Raw genomic sequence first — 12,484 nt, 5'->3', positions numbered from 1 at the left:
CGCCGAGGGGCGGACACAGGGCGAACTATAAATCGGCGGCGGCGGCGCACGCAGAGGCACTGCGGGCCCCAGGGCGGCGGCGGCGGCGGCGGCGGCAGCGGCGGCGGAGCAGGATGGAGATCCCCGTGCCTGTGCAGCCGTCGTGGCTGCGCCGCGCCTCGGCCCCGCTGCCCGGGCGCCTCTTCGACCAGCGCTTCGGCGAGGGACTGCTGGAGGCCGAGCTGGCTGCGCTCTGCCCCGCCGCGCTGGCCCCCTACTACCTGCGCGCACCCAGCGTGGCGCTGCCTACCGCCCAGGTGCCAGGCCTGGGGGAGGGGCGGTCACCTGACCACTTCCAAGGCTCGGGGTCCCGGGAGGGCGTGCCCCTTTGAGGGGGGCTTCCGGAGTTCCCTGAGTATGGAATCTCAGAGGCCGGATTACTGAAGGGAGTGGGAGGTCCCCATCGAGATGAGGACGGTCTCAGCTCTCGGGGGAGTGGAAGGGCTGGGTCACTGACAGGGTGGGAGCGGTACTCTGAGGGGAGTCTTGGTAACTCTGGAGGAGGCTGGAGACCCAAGGAATCTGGGAAAAAGGGGAGCCCAGTCATTCTGAAGGGCGTGGGGACTCCCAGTCACTGCTGAGGGGAGGGAATGCTTTGTTAGCCTTGGGGAAGAGAGTTTGGAGACTGTATGTGGTGACCTTATGTCTCCTGGAGAGGCAGAGGAGAGGAAGGGTCCTGTGGCTTGAGAAGAGGGTCCTGGCCGCTCTGGGAAGCGGAGGAGGAGTACTAGTAACAGCTGAGGGCGCAGGCGGTCCCGTGACTCGAGTGGGAGGGTAGAAAGAAGACTCTGGAGACGGGGGAGGAGGCATCTTGGCGATTTCTGGCCGGGGACGGCGGAGGGCAGTAAGGGCCCGGGGGGCTCTGAGGGGGAGGGAGCTGAGGAGTAAGTGTCCAGGAGGAGCCGCTGACCGTGGGGTCGCTGACACCGGGGGGGGGGGGTAGTCAGGCCTCACCCTGAGAAGGCAAAGGTCCCTGACCTTGCAGGGGGAGGGGGCCTCATCACTCCGGGTGAGAGAGGAATCCCAGTGATGCCACGGGGACAGATGATGCCAGTTATCCTGGGGGAACAGGTCCTCGATGGTGGCGATGAGTAAGAAAGGGGACCCCCCCCCAGCTCCGGAGGCCAGGATCAGCTGCAGCAGCGGAACCGACCGGGCCCCGACGGGGGAGGGGCCTGACTGGGTCCCGGGAGCCCCGCCCCGCCCCATGACGATCGGGCTGTGTGCAGGTGCCGACCGACTCCGGGCATTTCTCGGTGCTTCTGGACGTGAAGCACTTCTCGCCGGAGGAAATCGCCGTCAAGGTGGTTGGCGAACATGTGGAGGTGCATGCGCGCCACGAGGAGCGCCCGGTGAGCCTGCTGGCGGGGGTGGGACTGCGGGCCGGAGGGCGGGGCATCTATAGGGAAGGGGCGGGGGCACTCAGGCCTCTCTCCCCCCAGGATGAGCACGGATACATCTCGCGCGAGTTCCACCGCCGCTACCGCTTGCCGCCTGGCGTGGATCCTGCCACCGTGACGTCCGCGTTGTCGCCTGAGGGTGTCCTGTCCATCCAGGCCGCACCCGCGCCGGCCCAGGCCCCACTCCCGTCGCCGCCGGCTGCTGCCAAGTAGGGGTCTGGCTGGGCACGCCTGAACGCCGGGAGCCGCCTCAGGCCCCCTCTTTTAAAGCCGACCTGACTCCGCCCAGCCAGATGTCCTCAGCGCGCCAAGACTACCCATCCACCCAATCTGGGATCCCCCCCTGACCCTTCCAACCTAGACTCAGTCCTGATAACCTAGACCTCTCCACTGACACTCCCGCTCTCACAAGCCCTCCAGCTTTCAAACCCTCAACACCTTCCTAGGTTCCGGACCCTTCAAGCACAATGCCTTAGCCTGCAGTCTCCCATCCCCACTGACCCCCCTTTCTTGGCATATAGCCCCACTCAAAACTCCTTATTTCCTCTGACTCTTCTAGGAAAATATCTCCACACCCCATTTCGATCCCCTCCCCTCTGTGACACCGGATTATGGTGTACACAGCCCTGCCCCCACCCTAGGCCAGTCGAGCATAATCCCCCTCACCCCTCAAATGTCCCAGACTCTGCACAGACCTTCCACCCCAGACCATCCAAGCCTGGCTCCCAAGGCTCTGGATCCTTCCCCTCACTCCAACCAGACACTCCACTCTCCCTACTTGCCTCCCCCAACCCATCTTCTGACTTGAAACCCTAGCCAGCCACCCCCAGACCCCTGAACTCCTTTTCTAACCCCCACTCTTGGACACCGATTCTAGCCAACCAGGACCCTCAACCTCAAACTACAGATACCCTACCCCATTCCCCCAGACTCTGCACAGATATCCTAGGCCCCCATCACCAACTCTAACCATAACCCCCCAGTCACTCTGTCCTGACCCCCAACTCTCCAATCACATATCCCAGGCAATCCACCTTCCATGCACCTCCCCTTCTTCTCCAAGACCCAACCAAGTAGCCACTCTGATTCCCCACAATCTTTCTCCCTCCTTGAATTCCCTGCTGCCCCATCTCCTCACTCCTAACCAGGCCCACTCCCCCAATAAATGTGCTAAAGCTGTGCCAGCTGCTTTATGCCTGGGCCAGGAAGGATGGGCTGAAGCAACAGAGGCCAGTGTGGAGGAGGAGAATGTTTATTGGGCTTGGGGGGACAAGGGAACATCACTGTCTCTCGTACATCTCCCGTAGGATCTTCATGCTTTCTGAGTAACGAAGCTGGTTCCGATGAGATGCCTCCTTCCACCTGTGGCGGGGGTGGGAGGCAGAGGGAGGACTTAGCAGTTGGGACAGAGGCCACAGGGGGGCAAGCAGGCTGGGGGATGCTCACCTCTGGCGGATGCGTTTCCAGCGCTGCATGTTGCGGTAGATGAGTGTGGAAGGGGAGGGCTCAGGCTCAGAGGGCTGCATGGATAGAGAGGCCAGGCTGGGTGGCTACGTCCAGGCCCCACAATATGCCCCATAGCCCCAGGCCAGCCTTGCATACCCACCTCATCATCGGGGGTACCCTGGGTCTCGGGCTGCAGTGGGGATGGAATTCGGGATCTGCATGCATCTCCAGGTGGCCCAGGGGCTGTGGGCGGAGGCAGCTTGTACACATCACGACTCTTGCTGTTACTGATCTCTGAACCCTGGGGACACAAGGGCCCCAACACCAGGCCCAAAAGTCAGAGAAGAGGGCCAGGGGTACACATTCACCCCTCCTGCCTTTCCCAGTGACAACAGACATGAGGGACTCACCAGGGACCTGTGCTTAGGAGTCATGTCTGAAGGCTGGGGGTCAGGTCTGCCTGCCCCAGGGATCCTTGTCTTCTCTTGCCCAACCCAGGGACCCCCATCTACTCCTGCCCAGCCCAAGGGGTCCTGATTGCTCCCCTAGGCCAGGTGGCTATACCTGTTTGCACTAAGGACCTCTGTCCAGCCCCCCAGCTCTTGGGGACCCCTGATTTTGGAGGTCACATCTATCTGCACAGGGGAACTCTGTCCCCTCTCCCTCCCAGACCAGGTAGCCATGTCTGTCTGCTCTAGGGAGCTCCATCCATCCCCCAGCCTAAGGGTTCACGTCTGTGTGCCTCCCCAGGTCCAGGAGTCATTTGAGGGACAGAGACCTGCGCCTGTCTATCCCACTGGCTGGGGGAGGGTACGTTGTGACCATCTACCCACTGCCCTCCCCCATCCCACCTCCTCATCCTCAGGCAGAGGGGGCAGTGGCGAGCTGGGCGAGCGTTCCCGCTCGCGCACTGAGGGGCTGTTGCGCATCCAGGCCCGGCAGATTGGGTACAGTGGCGTGTTCTCACTGAACTGAGCCAAGTCCACGCTCCGGTCAAACAGCTTGATCACGTACGTGTCTAGGGTGGTGGAGGGGGAGGTACGTGAATGTCCGTGAATGTCCTCCGTAGCCCCCTGGTGTTGCCCGCCCTCGAGGGCCACCGCCTACTCACTGGATCGCTGTGGGCCTCCCTCGGCCAGCCCGTCATCCATCTCCCTCCTCTTCTTCCTCCGCTGGTGGGGGAAGCGGGCAGACGGCCTGTGTGTGGAGGGAGAATGTCAGGACCAGGGTGGGGGCTGGGGACCTCTCCTCAGCTGGCTGGGGCCCCTGCTACCTTACCGTTTGCCGGTGGCCGCGATGGAGCAATCCCTGTGGGGAGAGACGGGGCGTCAGCAGGCTGACCCTCAAATGCCTGCTCAAACCCCTCAAGAGGGAACCCTGGGGATACCCTGAGATCGAGCCTGAGATGCCTACATGGACCCCGCCAATTGCTTAGGCCTTGTGTCCCACCCACGCCCCTGGACCTTGAGGTCCCAACCATGAGGGGACCTAAGCGTCTGTTGCCCCAGGGTCTTTGTCCCCGCAGAGTGGTTAGGACTGTGGTGGAGGAAGCACGGGGCCGAGTGCTCAGGTCTTGGTTGAGGGAAGAGTTATCCACACAAGCCCTCAGATACAAACCCCACCAACAAAACTTACTTGTTGTGGGTGTCCGAGGGGGTCTTTCCGGCTTCCTCATCCAGACGCTCCCTGGGAGCAGAAGAGAGCTGTGGGCTCAGGGTTCCAAAGGCCCAGAGTGGCCTCTCCACTGGGCACCTTCTTCCCTAAGCCAGCCTCTGGGGTCCCACCCAGATTCACCCAGGATCAGAGGGTCCCCTGCCAGGGCCCCCGACCCCCTATGACCTCATGCTGGGCCAGGTCCCAACCTGTCCATGTGACTCTTCTCCAGCAGACACTGCAGAACGGCATCCAGTTGGTTCCGGGCCTTGGCCATCTCCAACTCTGGGGAACAGGGGACAGAGCAGGAGTCAGTTCCCAGGCCTGAGGCGGGTTTGTAGCCAACTGGGCCAGGGAGGGCATGCCTATCCAATCCTTCACCAGGCCGGGGAATGCTGAGGGTGCAGTGGGTAGAGACTGCTGAAGCGATGAGCAGGAGCACTGGATTCCAGGGCTGTGCCACATGCTCCCATGTGACCTAAGTCACCTTATGTTGCTGAGCCTGTTTCCTCATCATGAAAATGGGTCTCTGGATGATACCCATCTGCTAGGACTGTTTTGAGGTTTAAATAAACCATGGTGTAGACGAGTTTCTTAGCAGGATGCAATAATAATAAAAATAGCATGTACACAGTGCTTACTATGTGCCAGGTGTGGTTCCAAGCACATCACACACATTAACCCACTGAATTCTCACAGTAAGCCTGGCAGGAAGATACGATGTTTATCCCCATTTTATAGACAGTGAAACTGAGGCACAGAAATGTTAAATGACTTGCTCAAAGTTACACGGCCAGGAAACAGCAGGACTGAGGATCTGCACCCAGGCTCTCTGGCTCCACAGCTGAGGTTATAAGGCAGGGTCTCAGACTGGGTGCAGAGTCTTGCTGCCAGATGTGCTTTGTTTGGCTGAGGCAGTGGTGTTATTTTAATCTGAATTAAATCTGAATGAGCTGACTACATTTAAAAATCGGGAGATTTCACCTAAAATACCCATTTTTGGCTTTTTTTTTTCTGGAAATGAGATCTGCGCCCACCTTCCTGCCTGCCACAGGCGATGCCTGGCTCTGTCAGCCTGTGCTGCCCTCCCTCCATCACGGAACTGAGGAGGAGATGATGTTATAAATATTCTCCTCTCGCCCTTGTTGGGTGTGTGCTCTCCTCTTCCATCTAGCAGGAGCTCTGGCCCGGTGCTCAGAGCCTGGAAGGACACTTGGGGACATGCTTTCCCAGCCCTGGGACTTCCTGAGGAGACTGGGAGATGCAGGGACTCCTGACATCACTCAGAGGAGAGACAGGGTGGGGGTGGGAGCTGGGGCAGCTGACATTCTCGCAAAGAGCCTTGGGCAGGAGCCAAGGTATGGATCTATCACGTCTCCTTCCCCACCCCCTGCTTCTCTCCTGAACCTCAGACTGTGGGATCCCACGGACTCCTGGACATGTCCCCTGGACATCCCCCAGGCTCCTTCCACCTACTAGGCCCACACTGGCCTCAGGGTCTCTCTCTTACCCCTTTTCCTGGGCTCCCATTTCAGGGGTAGCCCCACTATCCCCCCTGGGCCTCAACATGGACACCTCTCTCTCTCCCCTACCCCAGCCCACCAATCCCCTGGTCTGTCCACTTGGCCTCCTGAGTGTCTCTCCCCGCTCCCCACTCCCAACACCCCTGACTCTGGTCCTTTCCCTTTCTCCCCCTGGGCTCCCAGCCTCAGTCTCCCCTTCTGACCCACCCTCCACAAAGTGGCCGGGGGAATCTTCCTGAAACCAAACCTGACCCTGATCATCCCGATAGAAGCCTCCACGACTCTGCAGTGCCCCCTGGTCAGAGTCTGAGCTCCTCAGCCTGGTCCTCACAGGCCTCCATGACCCTGCCTACCCCTTCCCCACCACCATTTGTGGTCAGGCCCCCTTCACTTTTCTACCCACAATTCTTTCAGCATTTGGGGGGCATCTTTATTAACTCACTCCTCAGTTCAAAACCCTTCCTTGGCTCTCAATTTCCATCAAAGCAAAAGCCAAAGTCCTAACCTGGGCCCATAAGACCCGTCCCCATCCCCTCCCTCTCGCACCCACCTCCTCACACTCTAACTCACTCGCTCTGCTCCAGCCACACCGGCCTCCCTGCTCATCCTTGAACACGCCAGACAAGGCTTCCACCTCAGGGCCTTTTCAAAGCTATTTCCTTTGCTGATCCGCTGTTCCTTCACATATCCTCATGGCTCTCCCTCACCCTGCCTCCCTCCTGATCTCCTTACCTTTTCCTGTTTCATTTTATTACCACTTATACCATCTAACATCTTACTCCATTTTACTATCATTTTTTTGGTCTGGATTCCGTGCCTCTCCCACCACCCTTAACATGCTAGTCCTGGGTTCCCATCAGCTCCGCCCCAATCCAAAATCACTTCCTCTCTCTCAGCTTCAGTTTCCCCATCTACCACATTTCTTCATTCCTAGGATTATTGCGATACAGTGACTGTGAGGATTAAAAGCTTCTCTGTAGTTCAGGCGTTCAGCACAATGCTTGACTCGTAACCACTGCTGGAAATGGGGAAACTGAGGCAGAACCAAAAAAAGAGTCCTTCTCAGAGTCACATGGCTCAGGATCCCCATGTCTTACCGCCCCCAAATGCCTGAGCCACCACCATTCAATCTCAAAGCTACCTCGAGCACAGACCGGGAGGGTATGAAGGTGGCAGGAATCGCTCGATGCCTCAGAGCGACAGTCAGATGGGCTGCAGGGAGAAGCCGCGCAGTCCCCCTTATCGCGATACTCCTGTCTGTCGGGACTCCCATCCCCCGATCAGTCCGGAGCTCCCCGACAGGCCCCCGAACTCGGGGTCCTCACCTGATTTCTCCACTTTCACCTTCACCGGGAACATGGTTTGGGTCTGGGGTCTGGCTAGCTGGGTCAGAGGAGCCCCAAGGAGCCTAGGGTCACAAGTCAAAGCCAGAGGCAGGCGGGGAGAGGTCAAAGGTAAGCTTCGCGTGCGGACAGTCCTCCGCGCTGACCAGTGTCCAGCCACCACCGCCGCCGCTGCCGCCACCTCCTCTAGTTCCCCTTCTGTGGGCGGGCCCTTGCGGCAGTCACTTGTTCCCATTAGTCAAGGCGACCGTCAATCTGGGACCCCGACCAATTGAGAGCTGCCGCCGTCCGCTCCCAGCCCTAAGTCCCACCTTTCTGGGGCCCCGTTTCCGGAAACAAACCGACGACACCCCAGGGCGCTTCCTGGGAGGTGTAGTTCTAGCTCCCGACTCAGCCGGGGTAACGGCGCCTGCGCCGCGCGAGGCACGGTGGGAGACGTAGGATCAGGGCATCGCGAGGCTTCTTGGAACTTGTAGTGTTAGAAGCTTTGAGTAACACCAATTTAGCTATTAACAGGATTTATTTAACCGTCGGGAGACCCTCTTGTCCCTAAGAGGAAGGCAAGTCTGGAGTTTGGCTGGGTTCCCTCTTACTAAGCACTCGCTAAGTGCCAGCTACCTGTTAATCTCTTTTCAGGCACAACCTCATTCATTTAGCAAATATTAATTAGCGTGCTGGGCACTCTTCTAGGCACTGGGGACACCGCAGTGAACAAAAGAGAAAAATCCTTGCTCTAATAGAGCTTATATTTTAAAAGATGAAAGATAAACAATAAACAAGTAGAACGTTTTAAACAAAATGTAAGAGGAGAAAGAACATAGGGAGTACTGACGTGGGGACTGAAATTTTAAAGAGGATGGCCAAGGAAGCCTTCTCTAATAAAGCTCTTGAATATGTCTATTGCTGCAGACATTGCCTTCACAAAGTGGGAAACTTTCATTAACCACCTATGCCTTGGCCCAAATTGTAGGAGGTAGAATTGTGATCCACACTCCTGATGAGAATACTGAGGCAGAGTGGGAAAGTAATGTTTTCAAATTCACACACTACAATATGGGATAGCAGCCCCTAGTAATAGAAGCATTATTCCTTTCTTGGTTCTGCATCTGTAAAATAGGGTTCTTAAGTAGGAAACTTTGTTATTTCGGAGAATTATAAATAGTATTCAGTGAAAAAATGCACATAATGTGTGAAGCACCAAACCTGGCACAAAGTAAGCATTCAATAAATATTTCTGAATATTAATAATCATTTTATGCTTCAACCTCCAAGAGATCCTAGGAAGTCAACATAGAGAATTAGGGTCCTTTATTGGGGGATGTCAGCAGAGAACACAGAAGATGGGAACAAGTCTTAGGGGCTTGAGAGTGGGCTTAGAGTAGAGGAGCTCATCCTGGGAGAATGAGCAGGTTCCCAGGCCTGTGCAGAAGAAGTTGTCAGGGGGTACCCAAGGGTATGGTGAAGGAGAGGTAGTCCCCAAGGGCACCCCAACGGGGCCGGTAGATCTGGAAGATGGTGATCCAGGTGGTGAGTACAATCACCCAGAAGAGGAAGCCCACAGCTGAGCGCCAGACATCTGTAAGAGGGAACAGGAGTGGAAAAGGTTGGCCTCCACCTGCTCTCTGGTCTCCCCAGACCAGCCCTCTCTTCTCTTCCACAGAGCCCCAGACTTCTGGAACCTCCATCATCCCCTCCCACCAAAGCTCCCCACTTCCCCCTCCCCACACTGGGTGGCCTCCCTTCATCTGTGCCCTGGACTCACAGCCTTTGATTTGGCTCTGCTCCGTGTATGCCGGGACAAGAAAGGCCTCCCGGAAGAACCAGAAGATATTGACCAACCAGAGAAAAGGCAAGAAAGCAAACCCACCTGAAAAGCAAAAAGCAAACTGGGACATAAGGCAATGAGGATCCTCCCCCACATCCACCTAGAGGACCTATTTGGAAGGTCTTCTCCCATACCCAAGTTCAAATGGAAATCTCTGCTATCAGGAACTCAGGAATCCTCGCTCCTGCCTGGGATCCAGGAATCTGATTCCTCAACCATCTCTTTCTCAGAACTCAGGAGTCCAGCCCCCCACCTCCTCTCCTCTCTTGGGACCCACAAGTTGAGGTCCTGGCCTCCTCCTTCCTCAGGACCCAGGTCCTTCCCTCAGACCCAGGAGCCCGCGTCCCCAGTCGCTTCATCCCTTAGACCCAATAATTCAGGCCCCACACCCTCTTCCCTCAGGCGCTCTAGTCCGGTCCCCTCTCTTCTCCTGGGAGCCTAGGAGACCGGCCCTTACCCAAGTAGTACTTCCGGCACAGGTTCAACTTCTCCTCGTTGGACACTCGCTCCAAGTTCATAGTTGCGCTGGGGCCGGGTCGTCCCGAGGGTCTGCGGGGCGAGACCCAAGCCTTGACCCCAAGTGACAGATGCAAGGATCGCGAACAACCACGCCCCTATTACGGCAAAAGGAGATAAACTGAAGGGCAGGTTTGCTGAAAGAAGGACACCCCTACCCCCACCAGAAAGCTGACTGGGTTGAAACGCTCTTCACGTTTATTGGGGGCCGCGAAACGACCCTCAACTTACCAGGGGAGTCTACTTCCTGTGGCTTGGACGCCTCCGCCACTTTCAACTACGGACGTTTGCGCGAGATGCCGCAAGTATCTCTGGAGTTTGTAGTCTTTTTCAGTGAGGCAACGCTGCACGCACGCGCATTCGGGGAACTCCTGCCGGTGAGTCCGTGCGGAGGGCTCAGGCCTCCAAACACGCAAGCGCACTAGGGAGTTTCTGAGCGCGTGATGTGCGTCCCTAGGCGGCGGTGAACTACGCTTCCCAATACTCTTAAGCAATGGAAGTGACGTAAAGAGCAGACAGAGTTGGAGGGTTCGGGTGAAAATGGCTGAATATTTAGCTTCGATATTCGGGACTGAGAAGGACAAGTGAGAACGGGCGCAGGGAGTGGCCCCTCGGGGGGCCGGGGCCGGGGCACTTGGTTCCCTGGTGGCTGGGCGGCGTGGGGCGGTGCTTCTGGGGTGTCCAGCCTCCCCGGCCCTCGGTTCACCTCTGTCTTTGCACCTCTTCCAGGGTTAACTGCTCTTTTTACTTTAAGATCGGGGCCTGCCGGCACGGGGACCGGTGCTCCCGGCTTCACAACAAACCGACTTTCAGCCAGGTGAGCCCCACCCCGGAGCCCCGAGGGTTAACGCCTCCCGGCCCTTCCTCTTCTGCTGTCCACCGTCACGAGGTCCCGCCTTTTCCGGGTTTCTAAGGCCCACCCTACCGCCCGGCTCGTTTCTTGTCGGACCTCTGCAGGTTCCTCCCCCAACCTTCAGGCCCTTCTCCCAGAAATTTGGCCACCCCCTCGTATGTACAAGACTACGCCGCTGGGCTGTCCTAGGTCCCCTCTCTTCAGGTTTCCTTGGGGCAAGCATCGCCGATGCAGTCAAAATGCTTAGGCTTCTTCTCTGGTGCAAGGTCCCACTCCCAACCTTCATACCCCACCCCTTTACATGTACCCCGCTCTCTGAGCTCAGCCCCTGCCCCTTTTAAATTCTGTTCAGACCATAGTGCTGCTCAACCTGTACCGGAATCCACAGAACACGGCCCAAACCGCAGACGGATCGCACTGTGAGTGAAGGGCCGGTCTTGGGGGCAGGGCGGACAGCCCCCAGCAGGCCACGCCCTGATTCCACCCTGCCCCCTCCTCCAGGTCACGTGAGCGACGTGGAGGTGCAAGAACACTATGATAACTTCTTCGAGGTGAGGGTTGGCAGGGTGGGTCGAGTTCCCTTTGGGCCAGGAGCTCAGCTGAGTTCCTCCTGGTCTTCCGCAGGAGGTGTTCACCGAACTGCAGGAGAAGTACGGGGAGATTGAAGAGATGAATGTGTGCGACAACCTGGGGGACCACCTCGTGGGCAATGTCTATGTCAAGGTGCCTGCTGTCCCCCCATTAGAGCCCAGAGGGGGAGGCATTTCAGTGCCTAATGGCCACCACTGTAGCCTCACAGCTTGAGGTCCATCCATCGCTAAATCCAGTCCTGCCTCAGGGCTGCTATCTAGTCCCCTGAAGATTTCTGAGTTTGACTGCTGACCCTGACCGACTTTCCTCCCAGTTTCGCCGCGAGGAGGATGCAGAGCGGGCAGTGGCTGAACTCAATAACCGCTGGTTCAATGGGCAGGCTGTACATGCCGAGCTGTCTCCTGTCACCGACTTCCGGGAGTCATGCTGTCGGCAGTATGAGATGGGGTATGGTAGTACAGGGCTGGGCGCCTGGAGTCCCAGGCTACTGTGTGTGTGTTAGGGAGCTGTCAGTGACAGTGGTCTCCTCCATCCATCCATCCGTCCTCTACCCAGGGAATGTACCCGCGGTGGCTTCTGCAACTTCATGCACCTGCGACCCATCTCCCGGAACCTCCGGCGACAGCTCTATGGGCGCGGACCCAGGCGCAGGTACCTCAGGACCAGTCTGCCAAGACTCCTCATACCCTAAGGCCCCTATACCAAGGTGGACCTGATCCTATGCCCCAGTAACTGTCTCAAGCCTTCTGTACCCTAAGACTAGCCCTGAGCCCCATCCCAAGACCAGCACCTATGTCCCAACCCCCACAGCTGCCTGAACCCCAAACCCCCAAACCCAAGACCGACCTAGTTCTCCAATCCCGAGATGAGCCTGAGCACCCATCCTGACACCACCCTCAGGAGCTCCGGTTGCTTCATCACCAGCCCTGCCCCATCCCAGAGCAGAGAGGCAGACCTGGGGGATCTGCACACCACTCCCCAGGGCTCTAACCCTCCCCTGTCCACTCCTGTCCCCAGGTCACCCCCTAGGTCTCAGGCCAGCCACCGTCCCAGAGAAAGAAACCGACGACGATCCCCAGACCATCGGCATGGCCGCTTCTGAGACCCCGGACCCCTTGCCCTCCATCCCTGACAGGCACAGATGTTCCTGGCCAGGACGCCTCCTCAAAGCTTCCCTAACTCCCCACCGCCATCTTCCCCAGCCTCCAGGGCTCCAGGATGTAATCTGTTCTACACAGGGCCCTTTTCCTACCGTCCCTCCCCTAATAAAGTTGTGTATTGAAGCTGTAGAGCTT

General features: G+C 57.8%; 4 protein-coding genes across 6 annotated transcripts; 2 read left to right on the top strand and 2 right to left on the bottom strand.

The window, feature by feature from the left end:
• Positions 1-91: 91 nt before the first annotated feature.
• Positions 92-2,620, top strand: HSPB6 (heat shock protein family B (small) member 6). The gene is made up of 3 exons (XM_004439741.3): positions 92-296; positions 1,269-1,391; positions 1,482-2,620. Exons 1-3 carry the CDS (start codon positions 114-116, stop codon positions 1,650-1,652), a joined length of 477 nt encoding a protein of 158 aa, XP_004439798.1. The 5' UTR covers positions 92-113; the 3' UTR covers positions 1,653-2,620.
• Positions 2,621-2,668: 48 nt separating this feature from the next.
• On the bottom strand, positions 2,669-7,514 carry LIN37 (lin-37 DREAM MuvB core complex component). Its single transcript, XM_004439728.3, has 9 exons — positions 7,387-7,514; positions 4,748-4,823; positions 4,521-4,571; positions 4,164-4,193; positions 3,997-4,082; positions 3,737-3,903; positions 3,046-3,186; positions 2,886-2,959; positions 2,669-2,801 (listed from the first exon to the last, which is right to left on the bottom strand). The coding sequence occupies exons 1-9, from the start codon at positions 7,418-7,420 to the stop codon at positions 2,720-2,722; spliced, it is 741 nt and encodes a 246-aa protein (XP_004439785.2). The 5' UTR covers positions 7,421-7,514; the 3' UTR covers positions 2,669-2,719.
• A 1,181-nt stretch (positions 7,515-8,695) lies between these two features.
• On the bottom strand, positions 8,696-10,114 carry PSENEN (presenilin enhancer, gamma-secretase subunit). The gene is made up of 4 exons (XM_004439746.3): positions 9,977-10,114; positions 9,687-9,843; positions 9,167-9,271; positions 8,696-8,980 (listed from the first exon to the last, which is right to left on the bottom strand). The coding sequence occupies exons 2-4, from the start codon at positions 9,745-9,747 to the stop codon at positions 8,841-8,843; spliced, it is 306 nt and encodes a 101-aa protein (XP_004439803.1). The 5' UTR covers positions 9,748-9,843; positions 9,977-10,114; the 3' UTR covers positions 8,696-8,840.
• A 50-nt stretch (positions 10,115-10,164) lies between these two features.
• U2AF1L4 (U2 small nuclear RNA auxiliary factor 1 like 4) lies at positions 10,165-12,478 on the top strand. 3 transcript variants are annotated; one of them, XM_014794844.2, is made up of 8 exons: positions 10,165-10,329; positions 10,475-10,562; positions 10,951-11,017; positions 11,100-11,119; positions 11,223-11,321; positions 11,503-11,636; positions 11,745-11,840; positions 12,207-12,478. In XM_014794844.2, the coding sequence occupies exons 1-8, from the start codon at positions 10,286-10,288 to the stop codon at positions 12,289-12,291; spliced, it is 633 nt and encodes a 210-aa protein (XP_014650330.1). In that variant the 5' UTR covers positions 10,165-10,285; the 3' UTR covers positions 12,292-12,478. The 3 variants fall into 3 exon arrangements, with proteins under 3 accessions (XP_014650330.1, XP_087278367.1, XP_004439794.1); XM_004439737.3 differs by having other exon boundaries at positions 10,166-10,329; positions 11,100-11,149; XM_087422241.1 differs by lacking the exons at positions 10,951-11,017; positions 11,100-11,119.
• The last annotated feature ends 6 nt before the right edge of the window (positions 12,479-12,484 follow it).

Source organism: Ceratotherium simum, chromosome 33 (genome assembly GCF_057802395.1).
Source record: "Ceratotherium simum simum isolate JZ-2026a chromosome 33, ASM5780239v1, whole genome shotgun sequence".
NCBI classification, from domain to species: Eukaryota; Metazoa; Chordata; class Mammalia; order Perissodactyla; family Rhinocerotidae; genus Ceratotherium; species Ceratotherium simum.
Note: the sequence above shows the minus strand (reverse complement) of the source record. Positions and strands in the feature narration are given on the sequence as shown.

Excerpts from the sequence above, each read along its gene's own strand:
- LIN37 (XM_004439728.3), bottom strand. The coding sequence starts at position 7,420 with ATGTTCCCGGTGAAGGTGAAAGTGGAGAAATCAG. Across the intron at positions 4,194-4,520 it reads CCCTCGGACACCCACAACAA|GGATTGCTCCATCGCGGCCA; the intron begins GTAAGTTTTGTT and ends CTCTCCCCACAG. Across the intron at positions 2,960-3,045 it reads AGGGTACCCCCGATGATGAG|CCCTCTGAGCCTGAGCCCTC; the intron begins GTGGGTATGCAA and ends CTATCCATGCAG.
- U2AF1L4 (XM_004439737.3), top strand. The coding sequence starts at position 10,286 with ATGGCTGAATATTTAGCTTCGATATTCGGGACTGAGAAGGACAA. Across the intron at positions 11,322-11,502 it reads TGGGCAATGTCTATGTCAAG|TTTCGCCGCGAGGAGGATGC; the intron begins GTGCCTGCTGTC and ends CTTTCCTCCCAG. Across the intron at positions 11,841-12,206 it reads GGGCGCGGACCCAGGCGCAG|GTCACCCCCTAGGTCTCAGG; the intron begins GTACCTCAGGAC and ends TCCTGTCCCCAG.
- HSPB6 (XM_004439741.3), top strand. The coding sequence starts at position 114 with ATGGAGATCCCCGTGCCTGTGCAGCCGTCGTGGCTGCGCCGCGCCTCG. Across the intron at positions 297-1,268 it reads TGGCGCTGCCTACCGCCCAG|GTGCCGACCGACTCCGGGCA; the intron begins GTGCCAGGCCTG and ends GGCTGTGTGCAG. Across the intron at positions 1,392-1,481 it reads CGCGCCACGAGGAGCGCCCG|GATGAGCACGGATACATCTC; the intron begins GTGAGCCTGCTG and ends CTCTCCCCCCAG.
- PSENEN (XM_004439746.3), bottom strand. The coding sequence starts at position 9,747 with ATGAACTTGGAGCGAGTGTCCAACGAGGAGAAGTTGAACCTGTGCCGG. Across the intron at positions 9,272-9,686 it reads GTGCCGGAAGTACTACTTGG|GTGGGTTTGCTTTCTTGCCT; the intron begins GTAAGGGCCGGT and ends TTTGCTTTTCAG. Across the intron at positions 8,981-9,166 it reads GCAGAGCCAAATCAAAGGCT|ATGTCTGGCGCTCAGCTGTG; the intron begins GTGAGTCCAGGG and ends TCCCTCTTACAG.